This window comes from Lipotes vexillifer, unplaced genomic scaffold (assembly GCF_000442215.2).
Source record: "Lipotes vexillifer unplaced genomic scaffold, Lipotes_vexillifer_v1.1 scaffold916, whole genome shotgun sequence".
In the NCBI taxonomy this organism is placed as follows: domain Eukaryota; kingdom Metazoa; phylum Chordata; class Mammalia; order Artiodactyla; family Lipotidae; genus Lipotes; species Lipotes vexillifer.
In genome coordinates this window covers 4,144,061-4,166,395 of record NW_006798383.1, presented here as the reverse complement: position 1 = coordinate 4,166,395, position 22,335 = coordinate 4,144,061, and the positions used below count along the sequence as shown (strand labels likewise).

The following is a 22,335-nucleotide window of genomic DNA, read 5'->3' as shown; positions in this document are numbered from 1 at the left end:
TTCATAATTTCTCCCTCTTGTCAAAAAATAATTAACATTTTGACTACTCTTTCAGAAAACTATAGAGTCCAATGGCTGACAATAATATAAATAAATAAATAAATAATTTCAGGAGGGGGGAAGGAGGGGTTGAAATCAAGCTGTATTCTATCTACTCCAGTTGTGTATATCAAACATCACAAACAAAAATTACAGTGTTAAATAAGCTAGTCATTTCCCTATAGAAACTGTGAGAAAGAATACAGCCTGGAATTCCAGACTTAATTTAAAACTGCAACATGGAGAATAGCAACCCACCATTCATTATGGACAATTTGAACAGTGAAAACTAAATGCAACTAAAATCACCACTTTTAACATGGCTTTTCTGACCATATCCATAATTAAAACATCTACATAAACATATATGCAATCAAAATGTCACTTCACACGAAGATAAAAATCTAACCACAGCATTCAATTTCTCACATGTGCAAAGTTCATAAAATACTATTGAGAAGATATTTCTTGAAAAAGGTGAAAATCTCAGATTAAAATTTGTGGTGGTGTAGACAGAAAAAAGAACACTGTAGTAGAAGTGTTCTAGTTCCAGCTCTACCACTAATCTCTTTTGTGACTTTAGGCAAATCACTTAGTCTTCTGTGCCTCGATTTCCTCATCTGTAAAACAGATCACCCCATCCCTATATCAGGGGCTGGCAACGAGAATCAAATGTGAACTCTTCAAAGAATACTGTACTATAAAGTTCATGTCAGGTTATTACTATTGTCATCACTGACATTATCATCTATCAATCTTCTAGATTTACAACAAATGAAGCTAACAATGAAAAGGCACATGTGAGCCAAAGAAAAAGCAGGTAAAACAGAAGAAGGCACCCTCCTACAAGGCACGCGGGACTTACGTCCTGCATTTGGGCGTTGAAGACAGCACAAGATGACAACTGAAAAGACTGAATCATGACCTGAGCAACGCCCTGTGGATCAGAATACAACGCACTTCCCAGGTAAGAATAGAGCTGAATGACTTTTTGTAAATGGAAAGAATAATTATACAAACGCAGAGTTTCCTGAGGCCTGGAACAAGTCACTTAACAAAGGGGTCTCTTTCTCATCTGTAAAATGAAGGATTTGAACTAGATCAGTGGTTTCCAAACTCTAATTTGCTGCCATTGTTTTTAAACCAGTTGAACTCTCTTTTTAAAAAACTCACCAAAACAATCTCAGTTTATAAAACAGATGAAAAGTGGTCCTGCTCTGGAAGCAGGGGCCCAGAGCCCTACTGTCCTCACTTTTTTGTTGTTGTTGTTTTTGTTTTGTTTTTGCGGTACGTGGGCCTCTCACTGTTGTGGCCTCTCCCATTGTGGAGCACAGGCTCCAGACATGCACGCTCCGTGGCCATGGCTCACGGGCCCAGCCGCTCCGCGGCATGTGGGATCTTCCCAGACCGGGGCACGAACCCGTGTCCCCTGCATCGGCAGGTGGACTCTCAACCACTGCGCCACCAGGGAAGCCCTGTCCTCACTTTTTGAAGGATTCTCGAGATGCTTCTTCCAAACTCAAGAGCTCCTGAGAGTACAGTTTGAAAACCACTGGACTAGATGATCAAATACATTCTAGTTCCACGACCATATGGCTATTATTCTTAAACTCTTTAAAAAGTTTAAAATATTAGACTCAAGTTATCATGTGTTAACACCTTCATCAAAAGTGGTAGCTAAATAGAAATACTTTTGAAATTTGTTAGATTACTAAATTCTTCATTAAATTTACAGATAGAAATTTACTACTGCTTTCAGCTTTAGTTGGAAAATACAGGCTAGCCCCTCAAATTATATGAAAAATCACCAACAAAGTTTTATTAAAGCATTGGATCACTTACCATTCAACCCTAAATCCTCAATTTCAACTCTAGAGTCTGACATATTACCTTTTGGAATTAAAAACTTTACATTCCTTTACAAGGCAAAACCAAATTGTTATCTTCTGGTTTGAAATCCAAATTATCCAAAAATTGATGTGTGGCCAGCAAGGACTTCCTCTTCACCTATTAATAAGACATGGACAACCACCACTGGGCCAAGCCAATAATTTAGATTAGGCACAGAAGGGGTAGCTTAAATACAAGAGGCAGTATGATGTGGTGGTTCAGCATATGAAACATGGAGCCAAACTTGCCTAGATGACAATTCTGGCTCTACCACTAACCAAATGTGTGAACGTGGGAGTCATTCAACCTCCCGTGCTTTAGCTCCCTCATCTGTAGAAAGGGGGTAATATGAGTAACCACCTCCTGTGTTGTGAGGTTAAATGAGTTCATATAGGTAAAGCATTTAGAACAGTATGTGCCATACAGTAAATGCTGTGTTTGCTATTATCACCTTAACTACAGGCATACCTTGGAGATGCTGTAGGTTCGGCTCTAGACCACCGCAATAAAGCAAGTCACATGAATTTTTCAGTTTCCCAAATATATAAGCTATGTTTATGCTATAGTCTAATAAAGTGTGCAATAGCATTATGTCTAAAAAAACAACATACATACCTTAATTAAAAAGTAGTTTATTGCTAAAAAATGCTAACCATCACCTGAGCCTTCAGCAAGTCATAGTAGTAACATCAAAGATCACAGATCATCATAACAAATATAATAATGAAAAAGTTTGAAATATGGTGAGTATTACCAAAATGTGACACAGAGGCACAAAGTGAGCAAAGCTGCTGGAAAAATGGTGCTGACAGACTTGCCCATTGCAGGGCTGCACGAACCTTCAATTTGTAAAAAACACAATACTGCAAAAGTGCAATAAAGTGAAGAGCAATAAAACGAGGTGTGCTTGTAGTAATTCCCATACCAGGCCAAGACAAAATTTTTCATTGGCTCACAGGAAGAAAACAACAACCAAATTTATTCAAATAGGCTAGTTTTATTAAAATTTTAAATTCTGAGATAGTTTCCTTATTTTTCATGGTGTTAAAATCATCTCTCTTTTGAAATGATGGTGACAAATAAAGGGCAGTTTCAAATAACCTTCCTTGACAAAAACAAAAAAAATTTTAATGGCAACCCATTTGTCATGCCTCCCAAAGGTTTCTGTTGCTTCTATGTTTCTTTTCATGAATCTATAAAATTCAAAAGTCTGGGAACCACTTTTTAAATTACATAAAACCCACATTAAAAAGATAATTTAAAGCAACAAATAAATAATCCATGTCTCTTCTTCCTTTCATTAACATCTGTAACTACAAACTGAGCTCACTTCTCTCTTTGCCTCCCAGCTGAGTGCAAGCTTAATTAAAAGAAAGGTGATCCCAAGTATAAAAGACCTCATACTCATGTGAGATACTTCTAGAAAAATCTGTTGAAAATCCAAATTTATCTATTTTGTAGAGAATTCACCCATCAATTGGCTCTGCCTTATCATAATCTAGAATCAGGTTTATATAGGTAAAAACTGCCTATTTTTGTAACTGCTGGATTCTGAACCAAAAAGAAAAACAACATACTTAACATTTAAAATCTGGTTTTAAGTTGCTTATATTGTTGAGTTTAACAGTAATAAGTGTTTGATCTACCATTTAACATTACCGTTTACCAGGCTTGCAGGATCTCAGTTCCCCTGACCAGGGAAGGAACCCAAGCCACAGCAGTGAAAGCCCGGAATCCTAACCACCAGGCCATAAGGGGACTCACGAATTAATGGCCTTTTAAATATGCATTCCTTTTGTATGCATAAAGCTTATATACTCACCCTCTATATTTTTCTGCCCTAAAAATCTTCTATCAACCATTGACATTACCACTTAAATACAAGCTTCCCTCATGATTAAAATAAGAATACAGTGGATTATACATTAACATACACGTTTATTTCATCTGGAGTCAGCTTTCCAAACATTTCACTTAATCTCATGTTAGCAACTTAAATGTCACCATTAGTGTGAATTTAGTACTACATAAAGAATGCCCTGGGAAACTTTGTATAAGGAGACGTCAACATCATATAAGTACAGAATTTACCCTTTCAACCATGGTTTACTGAGCTGTGAGAATATTGCCACTTTCTGTTTTTAGTAGCATTAAGCTGCTGCTGTTACCTGAGCATGCTGGCTTTGTGCAAGCTCCTCTTTCCTGCGTTTCATGAGCTCTTTTCTCAGCTCTTTGGGTGCTTTCTCCACTTCATTTATAACCTACAGTGTATAAGCATGCAGGAGGTGGGGAAAAACACTTTCTCCACAGCAAGCATTTATGTGAGCAGACAAGCTACAAGTCAAGTAAAGCTGTTAAAAAGCTCCTTTCAACATGCATTAGCATAGGTGTTAGTTTGGTGAAAAAGAATGAAAGGATAGAACATGCTTAATCTCAGTGCAGAAAGGGACATTACACCATATAAGGAAAATTAGTTGCTTAATTATCCCTACATATCATTCTCTCTTTAGATCCAAAGACAATCAGTAAAGAATTACTTGCAACGCTAACGCTGAACTAAAGGTGATAAACTCAACTGACCTTGAAAGATCATAAAATTATAAACATATCTACTGACATTGTCTGAAATATTGGATATAAGGAAAACAAATGCCATTCATTTATAAATCTGCAAAATTTCATAATTGGCTTGATAAAACCAATGAAATAATTCTAAATGAAATCCACTTAATGAGATCAAAAGAAAAACAAAAGGGAAAGTAAGCATTAGAATACACAAAGGAGAGACAAATGGACACTGAGTTTTCTTTTTTCATAATAAACTATTTTATATATGGTGCAGTAAAAATGAACACATCTGATGATTTGGGGATTAGATTAGAAAAACATTCTCCTTTGCTGATAATTTAAGCCAAAATCAATTGTCAGCTTTAAAATCAGTAATATAACCCCTCATAAAATAAGTTTATATACTATGATTTATTATACCAAATAAAGTATATTATAAAATGAAGTGTATTTTAGAGCTCCTTCTTTCAATCATTTCAAAACCCTAGATATGTACTCCACCTAACAATAGATCTGTAATCCAACTATGAAAAACGATCACGTGTTTATAAGTAGAAGCACCAAAAGCAACCAGATTCCAAATCACCACACGCCATTGATGGTCTGTGAAAGAGACTGATTTTGATTTAACATAGTGTATTTAAAATTTCCCATCAGTAATCTCTCATGAAACCAAATCACCATGAAAAAGAAGAGACTCCCCAAATGCAAGAAGTTTAGCGGTAAGGAAAAAAATACAGAATAGAATTATTTAAAATATGCATATCACTATCTCAAACATGTTCTCTGGCTAAACCTCTCCTAGCCCAAAACAGTAACAATAACTAGAAACTTCTATATATCTATAATTAAATCATATACTTACCTACAAAATTTTTAAAATTTAACCTGATATTAAAAAATAACCTCTTAATAAAAACTACTCATGGTTTCAAGAAAATTAATATTTAGTTATTACAGTAAAGGCATACATCATGGTATATAGAACAATTCTATATAAAATATAATAAACAGTAATAAAACAGTAATTTTTAGAAATGGTAGCCAAATCAAAAGGCTATATACCATTTCATTTATCTTTACTTAAAGAAATCATAGAATGCACTGTATTTATCAACATTTGATTCTATCCTTTTTAAAGCAGATCCTCAAGTTCAGCAAAATGATGTTCCATTATCTGCATAATTTCATTGTTAAAAATCAATGAATCTGAGTACTTGGGACATACAACAAAAGTGAAAATGTATTCACTAGTTTGGTTGATATTAGTGTGTTCCAAAACTAATAAAACTGATCATAATATTGTCCTGGGGTCTTTCATATCATGAAAAGATAAATTCTCCTCTTACACTAAAGGAACAGAATAAATTATAAAATTATCTCTCAAAACTGCTAATATGTAAAAGCTCTTAGTGTTATTTTAATTGGGGAAGAAAAAGACACACTAATACAATATGTAAATCCTCTTTCTGAAACAATGACAATCTTTCATAGTAAATAATACCACAAATAGATTCTATGACAATATGGAACAGTTTCAGGAAAAATGAAAAAATTCATTATAATCAAATGACTCTCCAGATATTTTCCACCTGTGATTCTTCAAAGTATCTCACAATTTGATAAACTTAAAGATATTATTTCAAATTTCAGCTTACTCAGCTTTTGTTTTGACACAAAGTCCAAGAAAGGTAATCAACAGAAAAAAAATTTTTAAGCATGAATTAAATATTACAAATAAATATTAAGATGAATTATTATTGCCACCTGCAAACAGAACATAGTATGCTTTCTTGAAAAAAAACATTACTATGTCAGGCCTTAAATGCTGCATTAATAAAGGAGGAGTGATAGGTTGAAAGGAAAATGGATTACACTCAATTTGAAGACTTGGTTCAAGGGTTAGCTGGACATTTAATAATAGTTTGTGAACTTGAACAGGCCATTAAAACCTCTTCTACTCCAGTTTTCTTAGCAGTTAAATGAGATAACATCTGACCTTACTACTACCCTACATAACTGCTGGGAAGACCAAAAAAAAAATGAATGAGCGCCATTTAACTACCAAGTATTATCTTAATTCCTTAGACAGTCTTAAGTGTACATTAAAAACAGTAGTTACACTTACCTCTTTCTTTCGGTTCTTTAACATATTCTGAAATTTGGACAACTCTTTCTCTTGTTCACCTTTAATGCGTTTGGCTTCATCTCGTAAGCGATTTGTGTGTTCTTGTTCTAGACGTTCAATAGTCTGTTTCTGCTGTTTTTCTAGATTCTCAATCTCTTGGTCATATTGTCGTTTCTTGCTCTGTAAAATGATGTAGCTCAAGATCATTTAACTTTAACATTAACGCTCATATTAATTCATTATACTGAAGATGTTTACTAAGAGCACATAACTGGCATTTAAATTTGAGTGACATCATACGTACCCTTTGCAATACTGAACAAGTTCAAATGCACTAAAATATGTTTTAAAAATTTTTCAAAAAGATGTGCATTTCGTTTTTTTCTAATATGGAAAACACTTTTTTCTATTGTACAAGTGTAGAATGTTCAAAAATTTTAGACAATCTAGAAGAATATCCAGTTGCTATGAAATATTAAAGTAAGAACATTTTCAATATTTATCCTATAAAACTTTTGATAAATCAAAGGTCTCATTTGAAGTCTATTTTAAAAATGTACCATCACTTGTCATTTTCAAATTTACTCTTCCTCATTAAGATTCTTAAACATCATATTTCATTGATACAAACCTTTCAGAATTATAAATCTACTCTCTCAACAAAAGATTCCTGCTTATACAATACTTGAGTAACACTGCAATTTTAGACACAGGTAGAGTTAAGTATTTGTAAAGGGTGTTTCCTTTTTAAAAAAATTAAAAAAGCAAAATATTTTGGAAAATATTGGGGGGGAGAAACAGTTTTTATAAGGTTCTGAAAAAACAGAATATAAGTACTGTAAAAATACTCAAAGAGAACAAAAGTTCATAATTCTCTTAGGAGTTCTAAATTATGATCCAACATATGTAATCAGCAATGCCAACCTTCACACAAAACAATCCTTACCACTTAAAATTATAAAAACATAAGTACTATAATCAACCATGAATCCTATAACGTTTCAGATGATCTTTTTTCTAATCTACATTAAGCTACATGTTCAACATAAGTTACTGAAATTTTAAATCACATTAATAATTCCTTTTCCAACTTTGGACACAAAGTAAAAATTTAAAGACTCGGTGACAATTACCCTTTACAAGTCAGCACTAACTTCTCTAGCAGCTGTGAAAAGGGATGTGGAAGCTTAACTGTAGTAGCTAGAGAAGTAAATGTATTTTGAAAAATTCCCCAGGAAGTTCTAATACTCAGCCAAGTTTGAAGACAACTGCTCTCGACTGGTTTAAATCTTGGATTCTAATTCTGAGAGGTCAAACTGTAACAATAAAAAGTTATACAGTGGGCTTCCCTGGTGGCGCAGTGGTTGAGAGTCCGCCTGCCGATGCAGGGGACGTGGGCTCGTGCCCCGGTCTGGGAGGATCCCACGTGCCGCGGAGCGGCTGGGCCCGTGAGCCATGGCCGCTGAGCCTGCGCGTCCGGAGCCTGTGCTCCGCAACGGGAGAGGCCACAACAGTGAGAGGCCCGCGTACCGCAAAAAAAGAAAAAAAAAAAAAAAAAAGTTATACAGCAACAGGCACACCTAAGAACTTTGCAAACCATCTACTAGCTTCATGATTCCAGGTTTTCATGACAGATTTAATCAGAGAAAAATGAAAACACCCAACACACTGTAAGTCAGGCAGAAGGAGAAGAGAAGAGAAGAAAAAAGAAAGCATCTAAAACACCAAAGAGATAAAGGCGAGAAATACATCACAAAGCCAGAGAAATCTAGTAATCAGAGAACAAGTTCTAAAACCTGCCAGTGGTGGGGTTTTTTCTAAGCCTTAAATTTCTTTATTAACAAAAGGGTACAAAATTCCAAGACTTTACCACCATCTCCTGCTCAAAACGCCGGAAAATTTGCTCTCGCTGTTGTTGCAGTTTGCCATTGAGCTGCTGTTGGGCTCTTTGCTCTTCTTTTTGAAGAAATCTTAATTCCCGAAGTTCCTGACGTCTGATAAAATTTAATGGCAAGGATACAAGAAAGACAGCAAAAGTTACACCTTTGAAGTAATGCTTTAAAAGAAAAAAAACTTTAAAAGTAACATTTATTTTCAAATGGAAAAGTAATACAAGAATCCAAAATTAGCCAAGACTTTACTCTTGTTTCTCTATTCTTCAGACTCTGCAGAGACTTGAGAAGTCACAAAACCAGTTTGAATCATGTTGTTTCTCTACTCACCTAAGAAACCTCAATTCTTCAGTTTTGGAATCACTATCTGTAACTATCTTTGATGTTGTTACACTCACTTCGACACCATCAACAATAAATTTGCGTGTTTTCTTCAACGTTTTCCTTTGTCTTCTTGTTTCCTGAGTGAGATTTTATTTTAGTTAGGCTTTATATGGGGAATACTAGAGAGAGAAAACATTTTCTTCTTAAAAAAACAAAAACAAGAAACTGAACAGCTATGAAGACTACACTATAAAGTTTGAATAGAAAGCAGTAAGACTCAACTTTGAAGCCAATTATATCATCGCACACCTCATCTGACTTTCACATGATTTTACAGATAAAATCAAATTTTTTTCAAGTGAAATTATGCATTTTGATGATGTGCATGTAGAATTTTTATACCACATCATAATTAGCCACAAGTGGTAACAAGCAATTCACAAAAAAGAGTAATTAGTACAACTTTCACATGTTAACCATTCTTTCCTCTTTTTATCTTGTAGGTTCGCAGATACCTCTGTTTTTCTGTTTTAGAAACACTTACAAAGCGATTAAAAATGAATTCCTGGGGCTCATCCCTTAAAGAATCTAAATCAACAGGTCTGAGGGTGGCTGAGAATTTCATTTTGAAAGGCTCCCATATAACTTTTAAACACTGCCAGGACTGGGATTCAAAATCCATTTCATCAACAATAGTATCACCAGTCCTCTTCCATCTCAGGGCTGGAGATGGATGAGTGATTTTAGAGTTACTAGAAAGACAGCACCTTTACCGCACTCCCAAAATACCAGATCTGCCTGTTAGCTATTGCCCCAAATTCTTTATCAAGACCAAACTCTTCATTCCTCAGTTGGTTATCCAAATGCTTTTTAAAAGCAAAGAGAAATAACAGAAGTGCAACACTGCTACAAAAACTTCTTGGTAAACTAAGTATTCAGAACAGATAATTACTTAGTTTTGATAGGTGGAAAAGGTTAGAAAGCAGAGGGAGCAAAAGGGGAATGTGAAGATACTACATTCAAAATGCATTAGAATTTTTAAGTTGATCTTTGGCACTTACTAATCACCTTTCTTCAGCCTCTTACTGTTGTACTCTCTAGGCTTCCAGTATTCTCACACTGCTCTCCCTAAGCCCTGGACTACGGCCACCCTATCCAGACTTCCTCTAAAACCTAAAGCGGGCATGCTCCAAAAATAAATCTACCTCCCTGTAATCTCCAAATTTTCCATTTCTTCAGTTCCTACTAAAGTATCCACAGCTAATATCACCTTAATTCTCTCAGAAGTATCTGCATTTTTTGGAAAGGCTAACTATTAAGTCAGTGAATGAACTTCAGATTAATGGAATTTCAGCAGGGCAACAACCTGAAAACTCAAGACCATCTAGGCAATACATGTAATAATTTGGGGCAGATACGCAGGCTGATCAGTCATGCCCTGGCGTCCTAACCCTAAGGTCAACTTTCTTCAGTTCTTTCTGCTTTTCGGCCACCTGTCAATCCAGAGTCTCACCTGTATCAGAATTCCATGGGATCTTTTGCTATAAATACTGATTCTCTGGCCCCACTCCATACTTCTACACAGCCCCCTCCTAGTAACTCAGATTGGAGAATTATGCCTAACAGCTCCAAGTGTTCGAGGTTTAGCGTTTGGCTTTCTTCCCACGATGATTCTCACGGCAGTAGTGATCTCTATGACTTAGGAGGTAAGAGTGGTCACCGCACGTGCCAGTGGTAACAAGGGCTGTTTATACCCTAAACATTCTTAAAAAGAGATCATTGTTTCAAGTCCTCAATTCTTTCATATACTGCTGATTCCTGCTACAATTATACCTAGGTATGTACAATAGGAAAACCCAAATTCCAGTAAGCAACTGCATTATACTATTTCTATCAAGTTGGCAAAAATAGATAGGTACTACCAAAAAATTTAAAGATTACATCCAGAATCTCTTTAGTTTTTTTTTTTTAATTGATTGCCCTCCTAGGCCTTAAGAATTTTATAGGGTTAATACTACACTGATTTAGTGTTGTTTTGTTTTCAAGATGTCAGCTTCACATAAACTCTCAACTGCCAGAATAACAAAGAAAAATCCAAACAAGGACCCGTGTACACTTACTTGTAAAGATATTGATCCATTGTCTTTAGTTTTGCTTAGGAAGCTAGAAATGGATAAATTCAAGTCAATGCTGCTATTATCAGCAGTGGAACCAGTGCCTGAATCAGTATCATTTTCCTTTTGATTCTCAGATTCTGGTAACATGGTTTCAGTTTTTGATAAAGCACCTATTTCTCCTTTATCTTCTGCATCTTCAGGGTTGATATTAATACTGGGTATTAGAAGAGGCTGAGGTTCACTGGGCTGTGAAGTGGCAGGAACCTGAGGTTCTGCCTTAATTGGCACTTCGCACGGGGTATCTTTCTGCTCTGTGTCCATCTGAGCAGTGGCTTCATGAGCATCCCGAGTTTCACTTCCTAAAGCCCTTTGGTCACTATCAGTCACCGCACTTCTGACCTCCATTCCTTCAGTGCTACTTGATTCAGTAATCTCAACTTCATTTGTCCCGAGCTCCTCATTGGTCTCCACTATGTTCTCTGAACTGCTGATTAACTGTTCCTCACCTTTACCTTCTACAGATTTTTGATCTATCTCATTAGTTTCAACTATTTCTTTAATAGAAACTTCTTCAGTACCACCAGCCTCAGGACCCTCTGTGGACTTGACCACTAATATCTGGCCTACTTCACCCACTTCTTTCCCATCATTACTCTGAGCATCCTCAGCACTGTTTTCAGTTGCCTTCTGAGCAACGTCTTCTGCCTCATTTGTTCCTATCACTTTGCTTGTGTCACTGATCATATCGTTTTCAGTTTTGTCATCTCTTCCCAATTTCTCGAGGGTGTCTTCCTTTGTAAACTCAACTTCACTTTCAATTGCCTGAATATCTGCCTCTTTTTCTCCAGTCTCTTGAGAAACTAAATCCATTGTCTGAATAGTAGTGTCTTCAATTTCTTCAGATTTTATAAACTTATTTTCAAGTATCTGTTGCTTTTCTTGATCCCCTTCTTCCTCAGGTTTCAGATTCTGCTCAATATTTGTTTCTGAAGTTATCATTATGTTATTTTCTTTTCCTTCATTGACTGAATTAATGTCCACTGTTTCATGGTCTTCTGTGTCAGGTAGATTTTCAAGCTTGGGTCTCTTCTCCTCTCTCCCATTTTCCTCGATTACTGTTGCTGTATTATGAAGCTCAGCCATAGCTTCTAAATGAGTATCATTAACATGTTCATTAATGCCTACTACAGTATTTTCAGGTTCATCGGTGGCAGGTTTTTCAGTAAGAATTTTACCATTAAATTTATCTTCAGAAGTATTACGTTCTGTTCTTTCTGAGACAGATTCCAAAATACAAGCATTTTGTGAAAGCTTATCTTCTTCAGAGCTGGCAATACTAAGGTCAGAGGAGGCACGCTTACTTGCAGGTATTGGCTAAAAAAGATTTTATACAGTTTTAGTGTTAAAACATAATTTCAAGATGGTAACCAAAACAACATTTCATATATAAAAATGATTTAATTCATATATATAATGATTTAATATCTTTATTCGGTAAAATCTGATGAAATTATAAAAATAACTTAAAGAATTGACAAATCTTCACATAATAAATACGACAAAAATGGGCAGCAAGGAGCAAACTTAATAAATCTTCACCTCTAAAATTAAAGGTTTTTGTAATGCTACCCATCAATTAATTCTTAGACACAGCTGCAATCATACCTCAAAATTCAACTCTAAAAATTACCTAAATGAAATTTCCTTTCTAAATACTGACCAGAGAATTTTCTGTTTCCTCATCATCATCCTCCTCTTTGCCATCTTCAACTTCTTCTGTTACTTCAGCCTTTGCCTCTGCAATCAATTCTCGAATTGGTTTGTTGGAATCAACAGTCACAAAGGGATGCTGTTTGATCATTAAAAAGAGCATACGCAGTAACAACTGAAATGCTTGTGAAGTAAATTTCAAATATATAAAACATATTGTTATGTGGCAAAAATATAAACATATAAGTAGGAAAAATACAAACAACTTCAGATGATATTACATCTGGGAAAAGAAGGAGAGGGAGGGAATTGAGCAGGAGTAGGGGCTGCCTGCAACTGTACCTGTACCTTTGTTTAAGAATCTGAAAGAAATATGTCAAAAATGATAACATATTACATCTGGGTAGTAGGTATATATACTTTTCTGTATGTCTGAAAACTTCATAACCTAAAATCTAAATTAAAATTTAAAGCAAGTTTCAAGTACACTACTAGTTTTAGAAAGTAACAATATGTTTACAATATGTTTAATTGTTAGAAAGTAACAATATGTATAAAGCCTCAATAAAAGAATTACAAAGGGCTTCCCTGGTGGCAGTGGTTGGGAGTCCGCCTGCTGATGCAGGGGACGCGGGTTCGTGCCCCGGTCCGGGAAGATCCCGCATGCCGCGGAGCGGCTGGGCCCGTGAGCCGTGGCCGCTGGGCCTGCGCGTCCGGAGCCTGTGCTCCGCAGCGGGAGAGGCCACAACAGTGAGAGGCCCGCGTACCGCAAAAAAAAAAAAAGAATTACAAAAAGTTTTAAAGTTCTGTTAAAAGTATCTACCTCCTACAGTGTTGGTGGGACTGTAAATTGGTACAGCCACTAGGGAGAACAGTGTGCAGGTTCCTTAAAAAACTAAAAACAGAGCTACCATATGACCCAGCAATCCCACTCCTAGGCATGTATCTGGAGAAAACCGTAATTTGAAAGGATGCATTCTCCCCAGTGTTCACTGCAGCACTATTTACAATAGCCAGGACATGGAAGCAACCTAAGTGTCCACTGAGAGAGGAATGGATAAAGAAGATGTGGTACATATATACAATGGAATGTTACTCAGCCATAAAAAGGAATGAAATAGTGTCATTTGCAGAGACATGGATGGACCTAGAGATTGTCATACAGAGTGAAGTAAGTCAGAAAAACAAATATCGTATAATATCACTTATATGTGGGATCTAGAAAAATGGTACAGATGAACAAAGTCACAGATGTACAGAACAAACTTATGGTTACTGATGGGGGGAAGGGGGCATAGGACGAACTGGGAGACTGGGATTGACATATATACACTACTATGCATAAAATATATAACTAATGAGAACCTACTGTTTAGCACGGGAACTCTATTCAATGATCTGTGGTGACCTAAATGGGAAGGAAATCTAAAAAAGAGTGGATATATGTATACGTATAACTGATTCACTTGTTGTACAGCAGAAACTAATACAACATTGTAAAGCAACTATACTCCAATAAAAATTAATAAAAAGTGTCTATAAACATCTGTTTTTTGACATAGTTCTAATATTCTTAAGAGTAAGAAGATATTTTATTCACCTCTGTACACTCAGCACTTGGTGTTTGTCACAGATTAAGGCCTTCAAATGGGGGGGGGTAGTGAAATAATAAGAGAAAGTGTGTTCCGAAGATATACTTGTTGTACAGAGAAAGGAAATTTTTCCCGCTTCTCCCCCCCAGATAAATAGATCAACCTAAAAAAACTATAATGGAGGAGTTGTACTCAAACTAACAGTAACTGCCTCAAGACTTGTCATTCTATTTCTCTACCTATACTATTATTGACAAAATTTTATTTCAAATATTACAAACAAGTCCTGCTATAAAACAAAATTATCCAATCACTTTAACACCATTTTTTAAAAGTTAGCAATATTTACTGAATATTTACCCTCACTGTAAGGGACATTAAAAAAAAATTAATTAGCTAATGGCCCCTGCCACCAAGGTGCTTGTTTTCTAGTAACTGGAGAGACAAAATGTAAGTAACTGATACAGTGGAAATAACTAAACAAAATGAAAAAAACACAATTAAACTGAATCAAAAAAGCATACAAGAAATTTAAAAGCTAAATAAATGCCCTTAATAACAGCAGCAAATGTTTGTAAAGCAAATGTTAACTACTAAAATGAACCTTGAGTGAGTTTGCAGAGGGAAACTCAAGTGGAAAGAGGGCACACTGAAGGAATCTGAAACTGTATTCTTCTTAAAGAGATGTTACAACAATTATATGGTTTGCCATTGTCATACTACTCTTATCTTACCTGCAGTAGCTGAGATGTAGTCCACCTGGAATCCACATTCTTTTCCAAGCACTTCTTTAGAAAGTCCTTAAAATTTGAAGACCTTCAAAATAAAATTTTAATAATGACATTCTATTTTTCTTGTTATTAAAATCAAAACTCTGAGAAACTATGGTTAAGTTCCATTATGTATGTAATAGTATTAATTCAACATAAGAAAACTAGTTATGAGAATATTAATATTTCATAAGTCATTTATCTATAAATACAAGTTACATATATATAAATAGATTCATAGTTTAAGTCATTGAGATACAGCCATATATCCATAAGTATGCTAAAAATCCTCTCACTGTTATGGCCTCTCCTGTTGAGGAGCACAGGCTCCGGATGCGCAGGCTCATTAGCCATGGCTCACAGGCCTAGCTGCTCCGCAGCATGTGGGATCTTCCTGGACCAGGGCACGAACCCGTGTCCCCTTCATCGGCAGGCGGACTCTCAACCACTGCGCCACCAGGGAAGCTCCCTTCCATTATATTAAACTCCACAGATACAGATCAATCACATATATGCCTCACCTTCTCATAGTACAGAAAATATCTCTTTCATGTAGAACTCAAATCACTGGTATCTTTTAATTTATGGGGAAAGTTAGTTACAGGAGTTTATATGGTCCTTAAGTCTTGAAAATACACCAAAAATCAGTTTTCTACTTCATACAATCTTTGTACCATGTACCTAAATTTAAATACCCTTGGAAAGTTGGAAGAATAAAGCATCAAGTTTTGCTTCTTAAAAAAAATTGTTTAGGAATACTTTACCATTTTGATGGCTGTGCTAATGTAGGGGGCTCAGATTTTGCTATTTTTAGCAGCACTCGCATTGGATTTAATTCATGATGAGGTGGTTCTATCTCAGCCATTTCTATTAAAGTGATACCCAGGGACCAAACATCAGCTTTGTAGTCATAGGGTCTGTCCTTAGATGTTTCACACATGACTACCTCAGGAGCCATCCTATGAAGACAGAGAACTGAAAATTAAGATGTTTAACTTAAGAGCAGTGATCACAAACCACATGAAAGATAGACAGTGTAATTGATTATGTGGACAAAATTAATGAGTAATAATAACTGTTGACATAACTAACGCTGCAAATCCATAAAACTAAATACATACCAATAGGGTGTGCCGATAAAGGAATCTCTCCTTTGAATTGTCCTTGTGTTTTTAGCTGATACTCCAAAATCCGCTTGAAATAATCATACAAAAGTATTAATGATAGTTTTTAAGCAAAGAACGCTATATTCAACATAAGGGAAAATCATATCAAGTCTTTAATAAGGCCACTGTTATTAAAGGGTAAGCAAAATAGAAAGAGAAATAACTTCTCTATCATCCTAATTTTGACCACCCTCTTTCTACCATACCCCCACCCCCCAAAAAAAAACTGCCAAAGAAAAGATTCCATCATTAATACACTTGATACCACCATCCTTACACATCTTCAGATCACAAATTCTCCAGAATTGAAAAAAAAAAAATTAACTTTAAAATAGATCAGTCTATCCACTTCACCAAAATAAATGCCAACTAGTGCTATATGTGACAATTAAATTAAGGGACATTTTTTCTATAGTGTGAAAAACAAATTATACTAAAGCAGCCTTTATGACAGCATATGTCTTACTAACTTCCTCATAAAATTATACCACAAAGAAAAAAATTAGAAACGATGCTTTCTAATTTAAATTATAGGGCACAGCAACATTATAGCTTTATGGGTTGTTAACTCCTTTTCAGCTTAGAGCTCAATCGTTAATAGCAACATAAAATTGCTATTGCTGCATAAATTACCTCATACCATATACATTTAACTTTTAAAGTTTCATCTGACATGCCATGATTCTCAAAACTGAATACCAAAAATCCTGTATTTAGTATTCATGCCCCAAGGCCTGGCACAGAATATATACACAATAAATGTCAGCTACTGTTATTAATCATATGTGTAATTTTAACCTTCGTGATACTTTGGCAGTAGAACTCTTAAAACTCATGAAATCCTGCCCTATATTCTAATTATTTATGTCTATTATATAGTTCTTTTTTTTCTTCTTTTGACCATGTAGTTCTCCTGCTTAAAACATCTTGGCAGCTACCTAATGCCTGTAGAATGATGTTGAAGCTTCTTAATATGGTGTATGAAGTCTCCTGTTACACTAGATATTTCATTAATGTTTTATAATTAAATTAATAAATGAATTTGCCAATAGAACATACTATACTTGGAAGATATATCTGCAGAAAATGCAACATAAATAGATGTATTCAGGACTCTCCATTCCTATTACCCCCCTACTTCCTCAACTTATAACTTGCCATGTTTCCACAGGACGGGATTGAGATCACAATATGAAATTCCTGCCAGAAGAGGTTTTCTGCTCAGGTAGAGTCAGCTCAGTACGTATTCCAGTGTGTTCCTAGAGCCTACTAATGGTCTATTCTTTTTAACTTTTCCCCCCTCAGAACGTGACTGGGAAAGGAGGTTGAGAAACAGGCCTAAACCACTAAGGTCCACTGTCAACATTCGTACCTCTCGAAGCACTCTTATGAGCAGGAGGTAAACTAAGGAGGGACAAGAAGCCATCTTCATTTTTGTGCAAAGGGGAAAACTAAGGTCATTATGTGCTTTACAGTTCTACTTATAATGATATGGCATATATATGTTAGTCTGTTAAAATAGCATTTTACATACTTATTTCCATTTGTAACAATGTGATCTGACAAGGCCATAAAAATTTGATTATTCTATATATGGTTCTTGAGGATAGTATGGTTCTACATGCATCTGTGTACACTTAATACAATGTCACAGAATTGGAAGGTTCTCTGTATTTATGAATTAATGAAACAAAGTACTATTTTAAATGTCAACCAACTCAAAACTATTTTGGCATTCCTAAATCTTCAAAAATATACTTATTTTTAATGGCATGCATTATTTTACACAAAAGTATATTCCTGTATTCAAATAAGATTTTAGTACACTTACAGAAAAACATGCACTAAAAAAGATCAAAATTATATCTCAAAACGAGCTACAAGACTAAAAGATGATGACATAAAAGAGTAACAGAAGTCAGAATTTTAAAACTCATAAATGAGGTGACAGAACTCAAGGGAAAATTAGAAATAAAAAACAATTTTAGAAACAAAGGCTAAAGTAGGAGGAATGCAAGAGCAAATAAACACAACAAATCCACACCCATTACCACTTCACACCCATTAAGATAGCTAACATCAAAAATACAGAAAATAACAAATGCTGGCAAGGAGGTGGAGCAACTGGAACTCTTGTGCATTGTTGTGGAAACGTAAACTGGCGCAACCACTGTGGAAAATGGTATGGTGGTTCCTCAAAAAATTAAACAGAGAATTACCACATGATCCAGCAATTCCACTTCTGGGTATATATCCAAAAGAACTGAAAGCGGGGACTCAAATAGATATTGTACACCCATGTTCACAGCAGCATTATTCACAAAAGCCAAAAGGTGGAAGCAACCAAAGTGTCCATCAATGGATGAATGGATAAATAAAATGTGGTGTATACATATAACAGAATATTATTCAGCCTTAAAAAGGAAGAAAATTAACACATGCTACACCATGGATGAACCTTAAAGACATTATGCTAAATAAAGTAAGCCAGTCACAAAAGGAAAAGTATTGCAGGATTCCACTTACATGGGGTATGTAGAGTAGTCAAATTCACAGAGACAGAAAGGAGAATGGTTGCCAGGGGCTGGGGGAAGGATGAAATGGGGACTTAAGCGTTTTAAGGTGTACAGAATTTCAGCTGAGGAAGATGAAAAGGTTCTGGAGAAGGGTGGTAGTGTTGGCTGCACGACAGTGTGAATGCACTGTATGCTACGGAACTGTGCACTTAAACATGGTTAGGACGGTGAATTTTAAGTATATTTTGCCACAATGAAAAAAAATGAAGAAAGATAAAAAGAACCTGAGAGAAAGTTATAAATACTGATGATTGTCAAGCCCAACAAAAAGATAATAAAAGTCTCTAAAGGAGAAAGTCGGCGCAAGGGAACAGAATAAATACTCATATCTATAATTACAGAAAACCTTCCTGGGGGGCGGGGGGTGAGCAGGAAACAAAAAAACAACACTTAGAGAAGTTTAGTCAAAGTTTAGTCCTTAAAAAAAAAGTCTTTGGCATCTAGGCAAAAAGAGCACATGACTTACATGACAAAGAAAATCAGATTCTCATCAGACTTTTCAATAACACTTTATGACAGAAGAAAACAGAGGAACATATTTTAGATGTTCAAGGAAAGAAATGTGAACCAAGGATTTTCTATCCAGCAAAACTGACCTTCGAAGTATAAAGGGTAGAAGTGTTACCATTATATAAGAACTCAGAGAGCCCTTTCAGAGAAATCTACCAGAGAATGAACTTCAGACAACCAACATAACCAAAGAGACATGAACAAGAGTGGTGGTGAGCGCTGAATATAGAAATGAAGGTTAAAATGAGTAATTACAGAATACTCCAAATCTATCATCAATGTTTTTGAGAAGCAAGATTCTCAGGATAGAAGAAAAGCGATACAGATGTAATACAGAAGGAGCTGAGAGAAGAAAAAAAAAAGGCTTTATCCTGAATTTGAACAGGCCATATGTAGGAACTCATGAGATCCTAGCTCTGTCCTTTGGAAAGGCCTAGAATGAAGGCAAATCCAGAAACTATAAGCATGTCTAACACTCAGATTGTGGTCTTGAAATACCATGTCCTACTAAAACATCTTCTTCAGGGCTTCCTGAAGAAATGGCTAATTACAGGTCTGAGGCAGGAAATGTAAAAGATGAGCCTGAAACATCTCAACCTAACAGACAGCAAGGAATCTACCAAAGATTAGTAGAGTCGTGTCAAAAAGATTAACAAGCCAGCTTGAAGAAGCTCCCACTGACCAAGATGGTACAACGTGAGCTTTAATAAGGATAAAAATTGTAATAGATTTGAAACCTATAAAATAAAATTATATTCATGAATTAATAATGCCATTAAAAAAAAATACTGGCCACCACCTAAGGATGAGAGAGAACCAATTCATTGTCTTTAAAGCTTAATAAATAATAGGAAAGAATCAAGCATTTTTCCAGCCCTGTCTATATGAACTATACTCCTGAATAACCAAACAGTTGAAGGGAAGTGTCTTTTTATATAAGTATTCCTAATTTTATAATGATGATAAATGAAAATAATGAAATAATTGATGAATAATTACACCAAAATTATTATCAAAAATAATAAACGAAAACAAAATGATGTAATTCATTTTGCCACTCCAATCAAAGAATGGATCCAGGCATTAAACATCAACAGCTGCTAACATCAAAAAAAAGATCAAAAAGCCGGTATCACATGCCTCCCAATGAAAGAACACAAAGCCACCTATAGTGTTGCCAAAAAAGTCAAACTTGAGACTGATGAGCTTTTGGATTCATCTGCAAATTAAGGGAAATAGAGAGAGGAACTTACTAAAGTCATCAGGAGTACACAGTCAGCAAAATGCAAGATGAGAGAAACTCTACAGGTCCAACAGCCTAGGTCCTATACATCAGTGTTTCTCAAGCTTTTTTTCATCTCTCTCCTAAGGAGCCTTTTTAGACATTTTTTCCAAATCCTCCCTCCCCACCCCATGAAATTTTAATGCCACAGATATACTGTATATCTGTTTGTGTATATCTATGGGCCTTTGGAGGGCCACAACCATGGTAACACTCAAATTTTTTGTCCCCAAAGAACCAACTTTCTTTGAGAAAGCATGCCATGAGAATGCATGCCATAGATAAAATGTAAAGAGAAAAAAGGAATGACAGGGCGGTGGGGGGCAACCTATAAATTAAAAGAGACTTAGAAGAAAAAGCAGGTTTTAAATATGGTAAGTCTAAACTCTAAAGTCTAGACATGAACACTGGGTGATAGAGCCATAAAGAAACACAAGGAAGTGATTACTATAAAAGTCAGGATATAGATTACCTGTGGAGAAGGGAGGGACAGTGTGATTGAGAGCGGGCACATGAAACGGCTGCTAGGGTGCCTGACATAGTTCTAGTTCTTTTTTTTTCGTTGAGTCATGTGGGATCTTTCGCTGCGGCGCGCAGCCTCTTTGTTGAGGCTCGCAGGCTTCTTTCTAGTTTTGGCGTGCGGGTTTTTTCTCTCTAGTTGTGGCTCTCAGGCTCCAGAGAGTGTGGACTCTGTAGTTTGCAGCACTTGGGCTTAGCTGCCCCGCGGCATGTGGGATGTTAGTTCCCCGACCAGGGGAGGTTGAACCCGCGTACACTGCATTGCAAGGCGGATTCTTTACCACTGGACCACCAGGGAAGTCCCATTCTATTTATCTAGGTGGTGGTTACAAAGCTATTGAGTACAAGTCAATAAGCTACACAACTGTTAGTGTGGTTTTCTGTATCTGTATCCATTTCTTAATAAAAAGGTTAAAATTTAGTAGTATATCAAATTATACCTGTTTAGATGTTATGACAAAGTGAAGTGAAATGACTATGATCACTGGTATCAGCATGGCCTTTGAATATATTTTGTTTTTAATATCCTTCCAAAATACCCAAATTTAGACTTCATCACCAGATATTTTTTTAATTCATATCTTGGGGATACTTACCTCTATCTGTATGTGTATATATGAAATTCATTAATTTCCCATCTAAAATCTACATCTATTTCTCCTTATGAAATTGTCATTTATTCCCTCAGTGTAAAAAACAAAATTAAAGGGCCTCCCTGGTGGCGCAGTGGTTGAGAGTCCGCCTGCCGGTGCAGGGGATACGGGTTCGTGCCCCGGTCTGGGAGGATCCCACATGCCGCGTAGCGGCTGGGCCCGTGAGCCGTGGCCGCTGAGCTTGCGCGTCCGGCAACGGGAGGGGCCACGACAGTGAGAGGCCCACATATCGCAAAAAAAAAAAAAAAAAAAAAAAAACAAAATTAAAAATTCTAGTCCTTACACTTATTTTAGGCATCTTTTTCAGACTTAAGATTAGTTACTTTGTTAGTTTAGCCAAGACACCATATCTACAAAATAGAATATAAAACTAAACATGGAAAAAGAAAACCACTAGATATGAGTTTTGGAAATGAACATAAAACTAAGTTAGTGGTTTTACATACTATAGCATTTTCTAAACGTATTATATTTACAAGTGTTAAGTCTACATACAAAAATTTAAGGGAAAAATAATTAGCCAGTCTTTTAAAAGTGTGCCATTTTAAAAATAAAAATCCATCCTTTCTTACTTCTTAAAGAGTCTTTTTTTTTTTTTT

At 35.8% G+C, this 22,335-nt stretch overlaps 1 protein-coding gene across 2 annotated transcripts in view; it reads right to left on the bottom strand.

The window, feature by feature from the left end:
• The window catches only part of SLK (STE20 like kinase), a 56,392-nt gene that overhangs the window by 12,175 nt on the left and 21,882 nt on the right, over nt 1-22,335 (bottom strand). The window contains exons 5-13 of one of the 2 annotated variants that reach the window (XM_007470437.1): nt 16,152-16,224; nt 15,795-15,989; nt 14,995-15,076; nt 12,679-12,807; nt 10,962-12,332; nt 8,848-8,978; nt 8,496-8,619; nt 6,626-6,805; nt 4,098-4,190 (exon numbers count right to left, since the gene is read on the bottom strand). In XM_007470437.1, the coding sequence (XP_007470499.1) occupies nt 4,098-4,190; nt 6,626-6,805; nt 8,496-8,619; nt 8,848-8,978; nt 10,962-12,332; nt 12,679-12,807; nt 14,995-15,076; nt 15,795-15,989; nt 16,152-16,224 (2,378 nt within the window). The remainder of the gene's footprint in view (nt 1-4,097; nt 4,191-6,625; nt 6,806-8,495; nt 8,620-8,847; nt 8,979-10,961; nt 12,333-12,678; nt 12,808-14,994; nt 15,077-15,794; nt 15,990-16,151; nt 16,225-22,335) is intronic. The other variant, XM_007470438.1, reaches the window with a different exon arrangement.